The 18826-nt window shown below is 39.9% G+C and overlaps 1 protein-coding gene across 3 annotated transcripts; it reads right to left on the bottom strand.

Moving 5' to 3' along the window:
- Positions 1-5083: 5083 nt before the first annotated feature.
- On the bottom strand, positions 5084-18482 carry lhx3 (LIM homeobox 3). 3 transcript variants are annotated; one of them, XM_071900897.2, is made up of 6 exons: positions 18343-18482; positions 10845-11016; positions 10442-10644; positions 7546-7697; positions 6014-6185; positions 5084-5517 (listed from the first exon to the last, which is right to left on the bottom strand). In XM_071900897.2, exons 1-6 carry the CDS (start codon positions 18410-18412, stop codon positions 5084-5086), a joined length of 1203 nt encoding a protein of 400 aa, XP_071756998.1. In that variant the 5' UTR covers positions 18413-18482. The 3 variants fall into 3 exon arrangements, with proteins under 3 accessions (XP_071756998.1, XP_071756999.1, XP_071756997.1); XM_071900898.2 differs by having other exon boundaries at positions 18337-18412; XM_071900896.2 differs by lacking the exon at positions 18343-18482 and adding an exon at positions 14793-14889.
- Between the last annotated feature and the right edge of the window lie 344 nt (positions 18483-18826).

The following is an 18826-nucleotide window of genomic DNA, read 5'->3' as shown; positions in this document are numbered from 1 at the left end:
CAGGCCTACCGCCAGGCCTAGGGTCCTTCACAGAAAGGACAGTCAAAAGTAACAGTTTAATACAACAGTAGCTACAAAGCAATAGGCACCTTAACAGTCGAAGGGATACCATAACATTTTATACTTAGTAATTTCACCTCTCCCAGCTCTTGCCCCTTTGTGAGAAATACATTTTTATATTCTCCCTTCAGTTAAGAGAGGAATCGTCAGTATTGTACTGAACTGAAATGTCATTACACCACCTTCTTTACACACAAAGGCAAATGCGTGGTGATATGAAATAACAAAACTTTACTAGGCTGTTACCATTTTAAAATGTCACAGTATCCCTTTAAATGCTACAATCTTAATGCTAAACTCTGAACAAACAAGCTCAGCTTTATACAAAAAAAATTCCCTGAAATTCAGCAATCAATAGGCTACTTCAAAAACTGTCATAGTTTATAACCTTTGAATTATAAGGTTTTATATCTGACTTTTATTTTATTTTTTTCATCAAAATTGATTTATCCACATAGCCTATTATTATCTTTAAATGTTACTTTATGTTTGTGTGGTGTTAAAACCCCCCCCCCAAAAAACCTTGGGGTTAAATATTTAAAAAGATATAAAATTCTATCTCAGAAACTGCATTTCAGCTTGGTATTAGCTTCTATTCCCATCCAATCACAAACTTCAATGTTTCAGTAAAGGACCAATCAATCTACCTTTCAGCCACATCCTGTCAGAGGAGCTAATGTAGCCCGAAAAGATAAAAATAATGGCACAAGCCAAAAAAAAAAGTCAATGATGGCATCACTGAACTTTTTCATGATAATAATGAAGGGTAAGTTAGGAATTTTAATCAAGGCTAATCACTGGTTCAACTAAATTGTTAGCTTTCTGATACGCTAGCTAGCGTCTGCTAGCTAACACTGGCTACATAGCATCAGATGGCATAAAACAGGTTATTTCTTTTTATCTACCTGATGTATCTGTTGTATATGGATGTAATATCAAGTAACTCCTTCCAGTGGTTACCATCTTACTTTTTATACCAAAACAGTTAGCCAATTAGATTTTGAATAAATATTCTATCAGAAGCAGTGTGTAGTGTCTAAAGACGGTCTTAACAAAATGTGTAGCTTATATAGCAAATTAGTATTTTTAATCACAGGTTGAAAGCAGCAGAAACACAAAAACTGCAAAGGAGTGAGGCAGAATAACAGAGGAGAACAGCAGCTAGGAAGAAGTGAAATAGTATTAATGTGAAGTTTCATCAAGCAGCAACTGCACTCTACAGACAGAGCGATCACAAGTTAACACTTCTGCTAATAGAAACCATACCATGTTTTCATGCCAGCAATAATTTTGTAAGAGAAAAGTCAAGATTTTCAAATGGTTGTTATCTAATTTTGGAACAAAACTAGTCAATTTCACAAGAGACAATATTATTGATTGGTTTCATTGTCGAAAAAACGATTTAACTATTTAATTGTTCCCCACGTGTAATAGCTTGCTATTAATGACCTCTGTATATGCTATTGTTTTCATATGTTGTCGCAATTATCTTATCAGCATGATCATGTTCAACACCTTTACACTGGACCACCAGGACAGTGAGTTTATAGAGCCAGCCTCTGTCTGCAGAAGAATGAGTTTCAATTAACTGTCATGTCAGTCATGGAATGCACTCACACAAGCACAACCTCTCAACCTCTCAACCTGTCTTCCTCTCTCTCTCTCTCTCTGTCTCTCTCTCTCTCTCTCACACACACACACACACACAAATAATTTTTCCCACCATTTACTGACAAAATGTGAAGCTACCTACATTCAACCGATATACTAACTGTCGACACCAACACCACCCTGAAAACTCTCTTTTTGTCACCTTCTGCTAATAGCTTTCAGTCATCTCACCCAATTTAATCAAATTACTTACTCAAAAGCAGGTGGATTTCCCAGTCAATCTGAGAGAGTGGGGAGGGATAATCCCACTTGTTTGCTCAGAAGAGTTCAATTGATGGTCACCAAAATCTCACCTTTTTTCGCCCAGAATTCCTCACACCTGCCGTGTGACAAAACTAAAAGCTAAGAATTAAACCTATAATTATATGCCAAGTGGCGGACAAATTCATCAAAGATGCCTTACAGTTCTACAAGTGCATGTATATTGAGCATGGGTGGCCCATTGGTAATTGGGCTGCTAAACCCTGGTAGTGCTACTGCCATGCTCTCCCCATTGAGCTACACAGAACCACAATCAACAGCTTAGACAGACTGTTGTGGAAAGTAAGACTTCCTGTTTTCTCTGAGTCAACGACAAATCTGCCCGTCTAACCCCAAATGGAAACAGCCTCGTAAACTGACCAAGGCGGGTATCGCAGGGAGATTAACACAGCCTTTGACACTTCACTCTCACCCCCTTACTGTCCTTGCCAAACACTCCGGGGTCAGGTTACGCACCTGTCGCTTTTGCAAGGCAACGGTGATACCTACCACTCAGATGGAAGGATTCAGCTGAATATCCTGTCTGGTATTCCTTTTCTTGTACTGGGAACCTGAGGAGCAGAGGAGGCAGCCCAGCCATGAATAGGAGAGGAAGTCGGATGTTTCACTTAAAAAAAAAAAAAGGGTTTGAGGGCAGCTATTGCAATCACCTTCATGCACGGCATACTCCACAGATCTGCACACACACAAACCTATACAACCATGCACACACAAACTCATGCATACATACACACACTCATATATGCTCCTGTGCAAATACACAATAAATATTGCCTTGTCTAAAACGCTGACCGTGTGTGGTTCCACAAACATCAATTGTTTTGTTCTGAGATGGCTTGCTTTGCAAGAATGAGGTGTGGTGTGTGTTCATTTGGCAGTGTGGCTATTGTTGTCATTCCTAGGGGGTTGACTGGTGTAATGCAGCCCACATTAGAGATCTACAAATTAGATCAACAAATTTAGGATGATTCAGTTGGATACTCTGTACAAGTGTACATATGTGGAATCCCCCAAAAATGTCTTTTTTAGCTACACGGTTGTTTAGTGCCTTTTGAAACACTCCACAAATTGCTTGGAGATGGCGAGAGAGTCCATCTATAAAAGGAAATAGATTGATGATGGCTGTTAGAGGGAGCATGGGTTTTAAATGTGACAAATGTGATGCAAGGCACAGATGAAACTGCAAGTCTCTCTGTCACCTAAGGAAAAATGAAAGACAGTAATGGTCACACACACACAAGCACGCATGGGCACATGCACACAAAATGTAGCACGAGTGATTATATAAGCAAATACATAAACACACAATTGCACACGCACACGCACACACACACACACACACACACACACACACACACACAGACACACACACACACACACGCACGCACATACACACATACTGTTTAATCTATTTAATTGAACCTGACTTTGAATAACTAAACAAATGAGGAAATTCACAAGGGGCACTTGATCCCTTCTCAGCTAATGGATTGAAGATTCCTTTCCCATAGGGGCATTTGGGCAAACAAGACCCAGTAATCTCTGAATTGATGAGTTGCCTCTCTGTCTGCATCAAATTTCACTACTAAAGAGCCGTTGAACCCCTGATACACTGTTGGTAGTTAGCCAGATGCTCAATTTGCAGGCACAGCCAGAACCTCGACTTGATCTGGTTTCACTATCTGTGCTACGATGTCAGATCTATAGGATAGATACCGTGTGTAAGATGAAAGATAAATGTGAAGGATGAACTGGAGAAGATATAAACATAAAAGACCAATGCCATAAATACCAAAACTCCACCACTTTCTTCAAGAATTTTCCAAAACTTGTGAATGACTTGGGAGCAGGTGAGCTGTCAATAACTTGGGAGTAGATCCATTTGTCTACTACGATTTTAACTCCAGTCACATAACTGACAAATTAAATGAGTGCACACACAAAGAGTTTATATCCAAAAAACTACAAATGAAAAAAAAGTCCATTATTCAATATCTCTATAACATAGAGGATTTACTCTGCAAAAGTGTTATCATTCTGTCAACCAAGTACTTAAGTCACCTACCACCCTTCAAAAAGTACTATAATTTAATTTAACTCTGTACTATTCAATCATTTCTAAGAGTAGCATTACTTCTAAATGGTTGAGATCTAATTTTGGGAAGACACTCATATGACACATGATTTTGTTAGTCCAACCAAAGGGGATAGAACTCAAGAGGCAGCGCTGTATTTGGATTTAGGTGACAAATTTATTAAAGTCCTGCATCACTTAATGAACCACCATCATTATCAGAGGGAATAAATAAGACATAAAACATTTTCCACATAAACAAACAAACATACACCAGACCCCAGGTGCAACAGCAATGCTCCCCTGGAGTTGCTTCAGTAGAACAAAATGAACAAGATACATCTGAGAACACACAAATGCATAGAAGTAGTTGGACCCCTAGGTGCCGGTTAAGAGACAACATCTACATTTTTGCCTATGTCCCTGTTTATGAATGTACAAAGTCCCCATATCTGGGTTCTTATTCATGTCCAAGAAGGGGGTTGTATAAAAATAAAGTCTCCACAATGATAAACCATTATATATAGACATTTGGCAACAACCACACATTTAAAGACTCTGAACTTTGAACCAAATTCTGCATCTGAACACGTTTTAGAAAACAAAGAGTAGTGGGAGGAGATGAGAATGGCGAAAATCCAAATGGTTGACATCTGACAGTCTGTCTGTGGTCTCTACAATGCTCTGGAAAAACCGTATAGCTATATATGAAAACTGAGCATCTTTGACAGATTCCTTTGCTTTACATACCGTTTTTACTGGTGAAGGACTATTGTTAGGCCAAGTGCTTTTAATGAAGGACATTTCTTGTTCTTTCAACTGTTTAGTCCTTCCTTCCAGACCACAGATATAAAATGGACCTGGTATAATGAGATCCAAGGAGAGCAAAACAGTAACTGTCCAGTCTAGTCTTTTACACAATCACTGTCCCGTGTGACCATTTTTTTTTTTCCAATTCTTAAAATCCAATAGAAGACACAGAAAAAAAAACACCTCCCATTTCTTGTAGTTGACCAATCAAAACTGCCCATGGTCCATTTCATCCAACCAGGAGGCAGGACTGGCAGGGAAGTCTGGGTAGCCGCCACTGCTGCCAGTGGAGAGGTCCGAACTGGGGCCGTTGGCTCCCCCCATGGAAACCCTCATGGCGGGGTTAATCCCGGGGCCGCTGCCCTGGGTCATGATAGAGAGGCCGGAGTCAGGGTAGACCAGGCTGGAGATGAGCGGCTGGTGTCTGGGCAGCGCCTGCAGCGAGCCCGGGGACTGGGGAAGGCCGTAGGGGCTGTTGGAGCGGATGTCATGGAACTGGTCTTGAGAGGGCAGGACGCCGTGCTCCAGGGGGAACGGGCCGTGGTTGTTGCCCCCTTGGCGGCCCCCCATGGCTGGAGAGGACTCGTTCAGGCCGCTGTAGATGCCGTTGGTGTGGCCAAGCTCTGACATGGGTGGTTCATCTGTGCAACAGGGACAAAGTTAACAGAAAGTATTAGTCATTGCGGTTGCATTTTATCTGTTGAAATTCTAGTATTCCAATATATCAATAACAGTAATTCATTTATTATTCAACATTTCTCTGATTAGCCATTTATTCCCTATTTGAATAACATGAACATTTCAATGTCTGACAGACATTTGAATGGGTACACCTGTACAGTATACAATTCAGCTAGTTGTCTGACTCTCTGACTTACTCAAGAGCTGATCAATCATATAAAGAATTTATGAAAAAACATTATCATGTGATTATCATGTGAGCATGGTGCAAACGTCTTCGCATTAGGAGATACTACTCTTTGTTAGAAAGCTGGATATCTGTAATTCCTGCCTGTTAGTGTGTTTACGTCTCTGAATGATACAAATTTGATGGGTTGTTCAGTTTCTATTGATACAATTTGTGTTAATATGTGTGTGTGTGTGTGTGTGTGTGTGTGTGTGTGAGAGAGTGTCTACCTGTAAAGGAGACTTCAGCATCACTGTCCATGCCCTCCTCCTGGATGCTGTCCTTGTCTGATTTGGAGCTTCCCCGCGACCTCTTCATGTTGCGGAAGTACTGGCCCCACCTCTGCCTCCCAGCATCTTTCTTCAGCCTTTTCTCTTTAGCTCGCCTGTTCTGAAACCACACCTAGAGCGAAAAGGAAGACATGTTTTATTAGATTGGAGCTTTTGATGCCTTAATGGAAATGCTTTTCACCATAAGGTTTAGTGCAATATCTGAAATTTGCAGTTGTGTTCAGAAACATGGAATTTGAGTGTTTTTTTCTTGCTTCACCTTGTTGTGTATGCGGTTGATCAATAATCTAAGATGCAAGAGAATATCTAAGCGCAAATGTAAAATCAAATGAATATTATCAAACTATATTTTTAATATTATAGCAGTGTATAATTAGATATAATTGTTTTGGAAAATTAAAAGTATACCCACACAGCAAAATTTAAACGACATTTACTTTCAACTTTTTATCACACATTAAGGCATGACATTATTCTCTCAGTCTTGAGGACCAAAGGGCCAAATGCCTTTTTGTGTCATCGTGTTTCTCATAAGGACATTGCTCATACACAAGCCATATAAGACAAAGCCCTATGCTCTCCCCTTGATGCAGATACTATGCTTTTAAACATTAAAACAAAATTAATTTTCAAGGACTGTCTGGAGAGCGGTTCACTTGAATCCGAGTGGGAGACTGAAACAGTGACACTAAACACTAATGCTGCTCCGTACCAAATTTATCACGCACGTAATTAACTTCGCGACAGCTACAAGTTGTCCTTAACCCAGGGAGCAGACAGGTTAGCTTTCCTGTTACCCACTGTGTAGCCACTGACTTTAATTATTCAAATTTCTCTATATCCTCTCTAGGTCTGATCTATAAATTTAGCTTAGGCCTACGCTTTAGAAAACACAAACTGAAATGTAAACTGCCTAATAGCCCAACCGTTTGCATATTTCTATGAAATGGCGTACGAGTGAATGGCCTAATTCTTTGTTATTGCTTAGCCTACACACACAACTTAATCCAGTTCAATCACAAGCAGAAAAAAAGGCAGTTTTACATGTTCCTTAATGATATGCCGCCCTGAGTGAACCCGCTTCACCCCTTTCCTTTCGCTGAATAATGAGAAGCATTTTAGTAGCTTCCGTCTCTACTTTTGTCCTTGCAAATAAAACAATATATATGACCAGCACCTAGTCAACCAGCGTGAAGCTCTTTCACAGACAATATGCGAGGGGCCCTCTTAGCATTGTTAACGAGCTTGCACTTAAACCATTCTGACTTTCATGTGGACTTCATTTTACTCCATCTAGCCGTAAATCCCCCCCCACCCCCTCACCCCCTCACCCCACCCCCCAGGGACACACACACACACACACTTATCTGTACAGTACCTATAGGCTAGTGTCATTTCAAGCACAATTGTCCCTTGATAATGAAGTCAGGACACTAATGGAATAGCCCTTAATGGATAATAATATACTTTACCTGCACAACCCGCATATCCAGGCCCGTCTCTGATGATAGCTGCTCCCGGACGTGGCGGGCAGGTTTGGGAGAGTTATTGTAAGCGTTCTTCAGGGTCTCCAGTTGTTTAGCCGTGATGGTCGTTCGTGGCCTTTTCGCTGTCGAGTCTGCTTCTGAAAGGTAAATGGACAAGACACAACGTGAAGTCACCGCCGGGACAACAGACACACTGTAGATCAGTGGCTGTCAAAGGGGTCCATGAGGGGGTTCCAGGCCCAGTTTCATTTCACTATAATTCAATTCACCAGAAATACTCCCAATTAGAGAATGTACAGGAATGACGGTTCTGAAGTTTCACTCTCCCCACTATTATATCCCCATGTACAGTCTAGAAAGTAATACAATTCAATACTATCTTATACAGTATATCTCTATATTAATAGCAACAACAGCTCATGTAACAATTCATCAATTTTGAAATGGAAATATTCAAATGGAATATAGCAGTTATATCAACATTAACAATAGTCATAAATGCAGCTTAAATAATTACAAATTTGATTGATAAAACTCGCTTTTGCTCGTAAACCAAAATTGTATTTAGCCATGCTGTGAGTAACTGCATCCTGTCTGTGCATCTGTGGGCCAGCCCTGCAACTACAGAAGAAAATACAAGACCATCATCCAAATGGATACTGCCTAAGTAATTGCGCCCTCTCATTAGTAAAATAAACGTGTGTGTTTTTCGTGAAAACTCACGTTAACTCCTGCGTAAATCAACACTTGGTGTGGGGCAGTAAATTCAAACAAACAGATGGGGGAAATAATGCTTGACCAAGGCCCAGGCTGTGCTATCACCATCAGAGCCTACAGGGATTTCAGTGAAGCTAATAAGGCGTTAGGAGAGTTTTTATTGATATAAACAGCGTATCTAGTGAAAATGTTTAGGTCTGCTGGGTCTATAGCATATAAACCATGTTGGGGAAGCTACTCTGTACTTTATCAAACTAAACTACTCACAACGAAAGAAGTTGCCACAAACAAGCTATACATTTGAAAGCAGTTCACTGCATCTGCATCAAACTATAAACAGTGAAACCAAAACTCAGCCTAGTTGTAAAGATCCATGTGAATGTTGTCTGACAACAAGTCACTGTAGTAGGCTATAGTATATAAAGTTTACATTTTGAGATTGAAATAAACTTGCAACGCTGTGCCCTAACGAGAAATCACTACAGTACTGACATTATCGTACTTAGCCTAGTTGTATTTTTTTATCACCTATGGCACTACTATAATAATCATAAAATGTTCCTATTATCTATACTTTATAGTTTTGCATTCGTGTATAGTATCGTTCTAAAAATTATTATAGGATTACAATAGTTATTTTTTCTTAGGGGCAGAAATGGATGTATTTGCCAACTGAGAAGTATAAACATGGAGTTATTTTTAGGAATTTTCAACAGTGTGGCTTAGGGTCGTTAGTGTTTCTATAGTAGCCTAAAAATAAATTATTATTTAATTATATTATTAAATTACTTTATGGTGATCTCTCTTGTTAAGCTTTCTCTTGCTGCAGGCCTCATACCCCAGGATATTTAACTGTGATACTGCAAATTCACCTAGGACAAAACCCACTGTCCTGTTGGGTTATATATCATGTTCAGGGGTGCAAAAGTGGGGGGTTTACCACTGAAACTGGCCAGATTTCAAGTTAAAGTGACACTGACTGTACACAAAATACTACACAATGAATGACTGAATGACTGAATGATTTTATATAGCTTGCATGAAAAAAATCAGGGCAATGGAATACACAGAAAATGATACTAATCTGAAGGCTGGATGGAAAAAATGAAGCAAGAGACAGAACTGGGAGAGAGAAATGCAAGACAACCTGATAGCAATATTAATAACTATATGCATTAATTTCATTCCCATGTTTGTAAACAATGCATAAAATATGATCTATTATGTATTGTTCATCCTTGCATTCCTTTATTCCCTTTTAAGGACAGATGTAAATTGTTAACTACATAATCCACATGAATAAAAGAAGTAAAGTAGACCTACTGAAAAAATTATGATGTGAATTTAAACTTAGTAGTTCAACTACATTCTCCCCAACACTGCTTATGCCTGAATATCCTTTGTTATTCAACCACTGAACAACAAAAAGGATGCATATATTAACATGGTGATATTAACATAATAGTTCATAGTGCATAAATCTTAGACATAATTCAATTTTATTTAAATTCAATACCCTAACACCCCTCCTCCATGTCTCTCTCTCTCTCTCTCTCTTTCACACACACACACACACACGCGCAAGCTTGAATAGCGGACACAACAGCTTAAGGAAGCAGGTCTCCCTCTCTGTCTCTCTCTCTCTCTCTCTCTCTCAACGCATTCACGCCCGCGCGCGCGCGCGCGCGCACGCACGCACGCACACACACACACACACACACACACACACACACACACACACACACACACACACAAACACAATAAGAGTTATTGAAAGCTGCTTCCTTCAAGTGCAAAGTGCAAGTGTAAGCCTCTATAGGCCTCCATTTTATGCAGTTTGCTATCGATTGGGTTGCGGGCAACGATGCAATTAGCACAGATGGGTCAAAGTTTATGGGTGACCTCATTGTCACATCAAATTCTCAACTCAAAGCAGTTGCTTACAGTAATAACAAGTCGAGACACAAAGTAGCACAAAACTTGGTTGGCGCAATTATTTCTAGGCCACCTTTCTGTGTAAATACTATTTCGAACAGAAACTCTACTAATTGCAAAATTGTGTAGTGCATAACTTCGTTATTTTCCAGTAGTGGGAGACAACAGAATTCATTGGATAAAAGCTTCTAAGTAAAAGGGTGTTGTGTTTTGGCCGTAGCCTCCTCACCTCTCTGTTTGGCGGTCTCGTAGTCGGCCTTGCACACGAGCCTGCTGTCCTCCATCAGGTAGTACTCGTCACCCGTCGCCAGTTGCCTCTTGCATACAATGCAGGCAAAACAGTGCAGGTGGTAGACAAAGTCCTGCGCTCTCCTCACCACCTGTGTGGGCGGTATCCCCTGCTGACAGGCTGCGCATTTGGTCCCGAATCTCCTTTTTGAAAATCAGAAGTTTACCATCAATATATTGAAATATTTTCTACGCAATCGCTTTCTACGCATCATCTTTAGGAACTGAGACTGTGTTTTTGTTTTTTTTGCCTCTTCCTCAAAAAAGAGAAAATAGGCCAACGACAAAAATATATAGCATTCATAATTTAAAATAACTCTGGGATTTTATTGAAGGCTACTCACTTGAAGAAATCCTCTTTGCAGTAGACGCTGTCGCCCCTACTGAAGCACTTGTCCGCCAGTTGTGCCTGGCAGTCGCTGCATTTCAGGCACTTGCTGTGCCAGTGGCGATCCAGCACTTTGAGGATGAAGCGGTCCACGATGTGTTGATTGCAGCCCGCACATACTGGGATCTCTGGAGGACACATGGTGGAATAACCGACAATAAACATTTCAGTCCCTTCAGTATTCACAAACACATGGATATCATTATTAAAAAGCCTTCTCAATAAATGTTCAGAATGGGAACACATTTTTAAATCTTTTTAATAAACGTTAATTTTATAACCATTAACTAATTAGGCTATATATAAACGAATATGTAAGCTATATATTTTTTTGTTGTTGTCCTTCACCTGAAAAAGTGAGTTATTATCTTTTCATGATCGATGTAAAAATGACTAGCAGGAGACAACACGCTTTATAACTGAAATAGTCAGCAGCACAAATATTGGGCGTTACAATAGGAAATATTCAACTGCATTCAAGTGATTAACGGTATGTTTCTGATGAAGCCATTTTAAATAATATTGCCCTTTATTTCGCCAAAACGAAATAAAAACGTATTTCTTTTTATTTTTATTTTTTTTACATTTCCATGAGTTAATAACCCTTTAACTTTTAACTTTGATTTAGTGTTTTCTAAAATAATCTAGCCTATATAAAACAGTGGATTTTCATTTCAACAGGTGGGTAAATTCCATTGATCAACAGATTATCACAATCATCACCTCAGGTAAATAGTAGTGCTGCCAGATCGTTCACCAACTTTTACACAATCATCATCATCATCATCATCATCGTCATCATCATCATCATCATCATCATCATCATCATCGTCGATTTCAAACATCCCTGACAGTATGGGAACTCTATCAGACATTTCAATCAAAAGCCTAACGTCTTACGTAGGCTATCAACACACCCTCTTTCTATCCACATGTATTACATAGAAGGGAGTAGCTAATCAAGACGGTAAAACTGTCCAGTTTACCTGTAGCATCAAAACTATGATGTAAGAAGGGCTATAAGTGAACCACGCACATACTTAGCCTTACAGCATCACAGCATCACTAAATGCCACCATCAGATAGACATAAGAAAAAATAAACAATAAAACGAGTGTAGGCCTACTCTCCAATTGTAGCTCTGACCACTCTGCGTTTCCTTTATAACTTTATAGATCACTCCCTTTTCTCCCTACGATCATTAATCGTGGGTGACAATTGGGTATGACGAGGTAGGCCTACATGGGCAGCCTCAGTACGTCCAAATTTGATCTCGTAGTATTTAACATTATAGTGGAAAGCCAAGATCAGGCGAAAATGGTCAGAACTGTATTTAGAAGCCATGTTTTACAAAGAAAAGGGAGCATTCAGGACCATTTACCTCGAAGCTTCTGTTCGTCTGTGCAAGATTGTTTGTTGACCAGCGTCTAATAATTTATCACAGCGACCACCCACGTGGCCTACATTAATGTCCTATCAGCCATTGTTTTGTCGCGAGAAATCTTCGGTAGCATTTTTGGTAGTTTGGCAGCAAATGATATTGGATGCAGAGACTTTGCCATACCTTAAGGTTTCTTTTACTGACGCACCTGACCGGGGATATCCATCCCTGGATGTCTTACATTCAGTCTCTCATAATGAAAGTCTTATTTCTTATGTTAGCAATGCGCGAGAGAATAACATCAAGCCATATAGAGGCACAAGTCCAAGTTCAGTCACCTAATCACCACAGAAAGCTCTTAATAGAAAAAGCTATTAATAAAAAAAAGCTCTTAATAGAGGGTTTTATTTTACATCCGTTCCTAAAATCACGTCGGAGGCAGCAGCCCGTATTCCTGCAGTGGGAATGAGGCTTTAATGTAAGTCAGACCACAGCGACAATGCAGAAATCAGACGCTGAGAGGATCGTTCTGGGCTTTTTACACATGAAATTAAGTAAAATTCGATCTGAAACCATGAAATATAATTATATAATATAATAATTGCGCAGGCATTAATTGATAAATAGATTAATAACGGAATCATGTTGTTAGGTTCTCTGATTTAGATTTCGAATTTGGTTTAGAATTATCATTATTAAACTAAGACTAGTCCTATGCCTTCTGTATGGATGCGTGTATCCTAAACGAACAAATAATAGTTACCACGAATATACATTATAGGGGCATGTTTATATTATAATATGAACGTATATGCTGCCCATAAAAGGATACAATAATAAAGAATTGAGGAGGCACGGCGTGATGGAGGTCCACTGACGAGAACACCACAAACACAACTGTGCAGACGTAAGTGTGATATGATATTTCATCATATTATGAATGAAATGTGGTCACATGCCTAGAGGATGCATGCACCCTCAACTTACAATTAGCAGGAGCTCATCCCAATCGAATATAGCCATTTATTATTTTGCCTGTGTAATCATCTTTACACTTTTCAACAGGCCTTACGTTTACGCAACGTCAGTCTCATGTAGGCTACATTACATCATAAAACTTCACATTTCAGGTATTTTAACAATGCTTATTTACAACCCACAACGAAGAAATAACGCAATGACTTTTTTTTTTAGGACATAGCGACAAAGACGATGACAACGTAAATACCTGGCAAGATGTTATCATCCCACGTTATTACTAATTTAAAAAGTCCAACCACTTCATATTCCATCCGTCCCAGGAATCACATTCCTATTGTTCGGTTGTGGCCAATTTATGAAATATTAATGAACCATTTCTTCTGGCATCACCAGCAAGCCATGCACAAGTGCGGTGGGAGCCACGTCAAGAACAGGTGTATCCAAGTCATTATTAATTCAACGCGCTCTGTAAAACTAGAAAGCAGCAGCCCAGTCTCACGATACAATCCAAGGTGTCCAAGCAATTTGCTCACCTTGTACTTGGAATATTAAAATTATAGATGCTTGCTAAGAGGGCCAATTGAAATCCCTTACATAAATTCAAAGTGCCTAACTGGGGGGTTAGAAACCATCACTCCACCCAGTAAATCCTCCTTGCAATTTTTAAAATTGGACAGTGTAGTGGTAAATAAAAAGGTGGGAAAACTATGACTTAATACTAAGTGATCTTCATAAGGCACACACAAAAAATCAGCATTTTTAGAAAAGCATTTAATTATGCTTTCCCCCTTTCATTCTCATACCTTACATCAGTTTGATGCTTACTATAACCTACTATGAATTTACATCAAAAGACTGAGCCTACGTCAGCCTGAAAATGTGCATAACTCTCTTCCGAAAATGAGGTGAGTTAAGGTGGGTTTACCCTCCAACACATCTCTGAGTAGGCTATAGGTTTAGAATATTTATCTGCACCCCCTAAGAGGCTGTGATATCAACATTTTAACGATGCCTCAGATTAGCCTACGCTGCAAACAAATCAAGGTTAAAACCGACTGCGTAAAAGTTGCGTTGCGGAGATCTGGAGTAACGACATTGCACATGTAATTTCGCAGATTCACGTTTTGAGACTCAATCACCCGTCTCAGGTGTATGACAGCTGTAGTATAGGCTACTGTCATCCAAGAGGCAAGAGACTTATCCAAAAAGTAGCCTAAACGACTGGTGAAGGCGTCCTGTTGCACCTGTCATCCTTATATCGGCTTGAGCATGACATAAAAGCGCTGTTCCAACATAAATTAAAACTTGTCAAAAGACACTGATTTAGGCTAATTATAAATTGGTAAATAATAGCCCTATACTTGTAGGCCTATCTTTACCTGGCAGCTAGAGATTAGTTTATTAAGAAGGTCTTGTCAACAAATATCCCACATGTAGGCCTATACAGCCCTCCACTGCTCATAAAAGTACACACGTGTACAATATGCACATCAATTAACAGTGCAAAACGAACGAATTAATTATCCTTTCACTCGAAATTACCTTTCCGTAGTTCCTCACTGTGCGCCAGCAATGCAAGGAGCATCTCCGTGTTATTCGGTGCCCCTTTTGGAGAGTTGCGCTGACTATGTCCATCCATTGCTCATGATTTACGCTTATATTAATGCAAACAGATCTTATTTGTGATCTGTACACGCTCATGTACCGAGCACCTAGGCAAATATGTGCAGCACAAGCCCAGATGCGAACACAAACGCCGTAGAGTGCGGTGGAGTTTGCTTTTATCCTTCAGTGTGTTGAAGGCTGTGCAGGATTACGCTGCGCCGTTACCTTGGCGACAGGGAGATAGATTAACATCACCTACCAAGTATCGTACCCGGAAGAAGAATAAACAGGGGTGAGAGGAAAAGCCCACAGAGTTTCTCTTGTACGACCGATGTTGGGTGGGTACGTGTTACTCAGTGACGCGTTACAGTCATTTTGTTTCTTTTCCCAAGTAACAATTTACTCTTTGAATTTCAGTGGTATCAATCTATCACAAGGATGTCTTTGGCCTACTTTTGTTATCTCCACCTCTTAACACCAGGTTGAAGCTGAATTATCCAAAAACTATATCCCACCGACCTTTCTCAGATTCTGGCATTAGGCTACTTGTCGTCCTCTCACACTTCCTTAAAAGGGAAGAAAAGTTGATTTTCTCGAAGTGAAAGTATTCCCACTGCTTCATCGAAAGAAAAGGTTGACTAGAATATTGGACATGAACATCATTTGGCTACCATGATACATGATCATTGATACAGACGCGCGCAAAAGAGATGGTTGAGTTCAATTTTTGTAGATAAGAGAGAATACAACCCTTGTTTTGAAAAAGTAGTTTAACGACGAGTTTAACAAATTATTGCTGCGTGCCTTAGAAATTAGTAGGCTGACGAGTGGGGGTCATGCAGACTGTTGCATTTTTTGAGTAGCCTAGGTAACAAGCCCAACACTGCTCATGACATGGATTTTTGTAGAATATTCGCCCAAGATGATTAAATGAAACGTGCGGAAACTGGGTCGTTAGCAGCAGTAATGCAGCAGGCATTTAGAGAACACCACAACCACAGTAAACTCAGTAACCTGGACCTCCTTAGACCTACAGACTAGGATTTTGGTGTATGAATTGTATTTTGCCCCATAAAGTTTTGTGGTTCACGAGGTTAAAGTCTTGGACAACCCATTTTAATTCAAATGTCTGTACTGCCTCGCGTAAAGGAAAGTTTATAGTATAGTATAGTATAGTATAGTATAGTATAGTATAGTATAGTATAGTAGGCTTATAGTATAGTAGGCTATAGTATATTATTATTTTTTTGGTCTGAGTAGGCTACAGAATATTTAATTTTTATGTTAAGGAAATATAAATGACATTGTACTGAAAATATTTCCGTATACATCTTTTCTTTTAAAAGAAAACAGAGATGCCTATTTGCAAAATTTGTATAGGCTCTTTTATACAAATATTTTCAGGCTTCGTCGAAAAAAGTAGAAAGTAGAAAGAATGTCAGTATGTGAACGTCACTGCTTTTGATAAGGGACATAGCCTATTAGCCTATTTAATAGCCTATGTTCCTATTATTTAACGACACAATAATTGAAATAAATTAAAGGATGCAAAGCTGTTTTAATTATTAATTTACAGCAATGTGTTTTAAATTAAATCCAGTGTATGGATATAATCTCACGCTTGTAATCTCAGGGTATGGTTTACCTATTTGCATCAGATTGTTTCAGTACCAGCTGTAGTCGGAATTTGACACACACGCATGCACACGCAAACACACACACACTTCATATCAAGTATGTTGACTGCCCAAAGACAAGTGTTTATTTAGGGGAGCGATTGGCTGCTCAATAACATGTTGATCGGGCCAACACCCCGATGAATTTTATTGACACTGATCTTTGGCACAAAAGAGCGCCTGGGGAAATCACGGGTAGTGCCACCGCCGCCTGGACCACTGATGAATCTAAAATCAATGACCTATTTGCCTGTATTTCAAAAGTATATGAAAGAGATTTTGGAGAAAGGTGTGGGGTTCACGGGTGCCCCTCTTACTTTTCAGCTTTGTAATAATTTTTATGTCTTATTGATCGCTCAATTTTTAAGGGTGAGCTCGACAGTAATATGACAACACAGCGATAAAATGACCATCAATGTAATGGTCAGTCAGAGAAAGCCGCACTGATGATAAACTAAATTATTGTCATCTGTTTAAGATTTCGGTTTTTTTTTGTAATTCTAAATTGTAGATTTGGTAAGGAAAGTATTTGCAGGGCACGATTCGAAAAGTTATTTTCTGGGTAAAATTCGGTCAAATAACTCAAATCGTGATGCGCATGGTCATAATGAAATCACAAAAGGGTTTAAATAAAATAAAATAAAATAAAATAGTTTCCTGTTTACCAGTAGCCTTAAGGGATGCCCCATATCGACACAATGTCGCCTTACCAAGAGAATAAAAAGGTTTATGCCAGAAAAAGGCCAAACATCACACGATGGAACCGTTTATGGACGGTGAACAGTAAACCAATTGCAAGTCAAAGATGCATTATCAACTCTTTGAAGGCCCATGAATATTTTTAAAAGCCACTGATTACTCTGGCTAATATTGAAGAGGTTGAATGCGTCCATTGGTTTGGGGTCCATCATTATCTCCCTGAGCGACCTCAGGTGTCCCACCTGTCAAGGTAGGGAACGTGACACCTGTTGAGCATTTTGTGTCGGCAGACTGGGAGTGGGAGCAGCTTGATGCGTGCTGCCAGTCTGTCGCACCCGCAGAGGCTGTTGTTGCCACAGTGCAGGCCGGTGTCTCTCCACAGACTCTCTGCAGGCTAGCCTACTCTACGCTCCTGTGACAACCACGAGCGGCGGTGTGAAATGACAGCACGCGCATAACATCTGTTCGTATGATTCTCCAACAATGAGGGCTCATTACGGATTCATAACGTCTCCCACACGCAGCGCAAAAGAAATAAACGCCTCAAAACAGTCCGGACAACCATCAACCTGTACATATGTTGCTGGATACGCAGTGAAAAGAATTAAAAGCTTCGATGTGCATTTTAAACGCAACCCGGACAACCATCAACTTATTTTGCTGGATAATGGAGACTACCATGCTTTTATGCAATTTTGACATCTTTACTTTTTTTGTAGCGCCTATCATGTTTGGACAAATTTTAACCCCAGAATTGTTAAAATCAAAACATCTTTGAAACTCCTCCTCGTTTTACATTTTGAGTTGTTTCTGACAGCACATAACAGCTTGCCGTGCAAACAAGGCCCATTTAACGCTTGTTTAAGTTCACTCAGTAAAACCGAGAGCCCCCTCTCCTCCTTGCTGTGCTGATTTGCTCTATTATCCTCTATTTCACGCCTAATTGTGACCCATTAACGGACCTCAGGGGACAAAAAGGCACCAAGTGAATTTGCTACCTGTAGCTTTTTCGGACTCACTTGATAGACCTTCTTCCCCAAACTAAAAAAAAAAGATTATAGAAAAGATCCGTCATGCATATTAACAATCGAATAATTAAATTGAGCTCTTACCTTGTCCTGAACTGTATCGGGAGAAATTTCCGGAATTTTGACAACTTGAACCCGGGTGTTCAAGCAACATCGTGAAGATGCTCCGACGTTGCTGAAATCAGCGACGGAAGAAAACAACGCAGAAAGATGCGCGCCTATGATTTAGGCTACGTTATATAACAAGCTAGTGTGTATGAAAAATAAAATCAAAACCGTATCGTCCTAGTGATGTATCCTCTGGAGACACGGAAAGTGAGCTGATCTCTCTTCAAAAGCAGCTTGAGTTCTGCAAAATGTGGGAAAGGCTGCCTGTCGAGCTGTCTTCCTGCGTCGGCCACCGAGCACGGGAACTTTGAAAATGCAGCAAGTTGCTGTTTGATTCCGTGTTGGCAGGCTAGAGATGAGGAGGAGACAAGGGGCGGGTGGCAGTGGAATAATGTCTGACCATTAGCAGTGTCAGCTGACCTTACAATGAGACCGGTATTTGGTTTTAGCATAACAAAAG

The sequence above is a fragment of the Centroberyx gerrardi genome, chromosome 2 (genome assembly GCF_048128805.1).
Source record: "Centroberyx gerrardi isolate f3 chromosome 2, fCenGer3.hap1.cur.20231027, whole genome shotgun sequence".
Classification (NCBI taxonomy): Eukaryota; Metazoa; Chordata; class Actinopteri; order Beryciformes; family Berycidae; genus Centroberyx; species Centroberyx gerrardi.
This window is presented reverse-complemented; position numbering and strand designations above follow the sequence as displayed.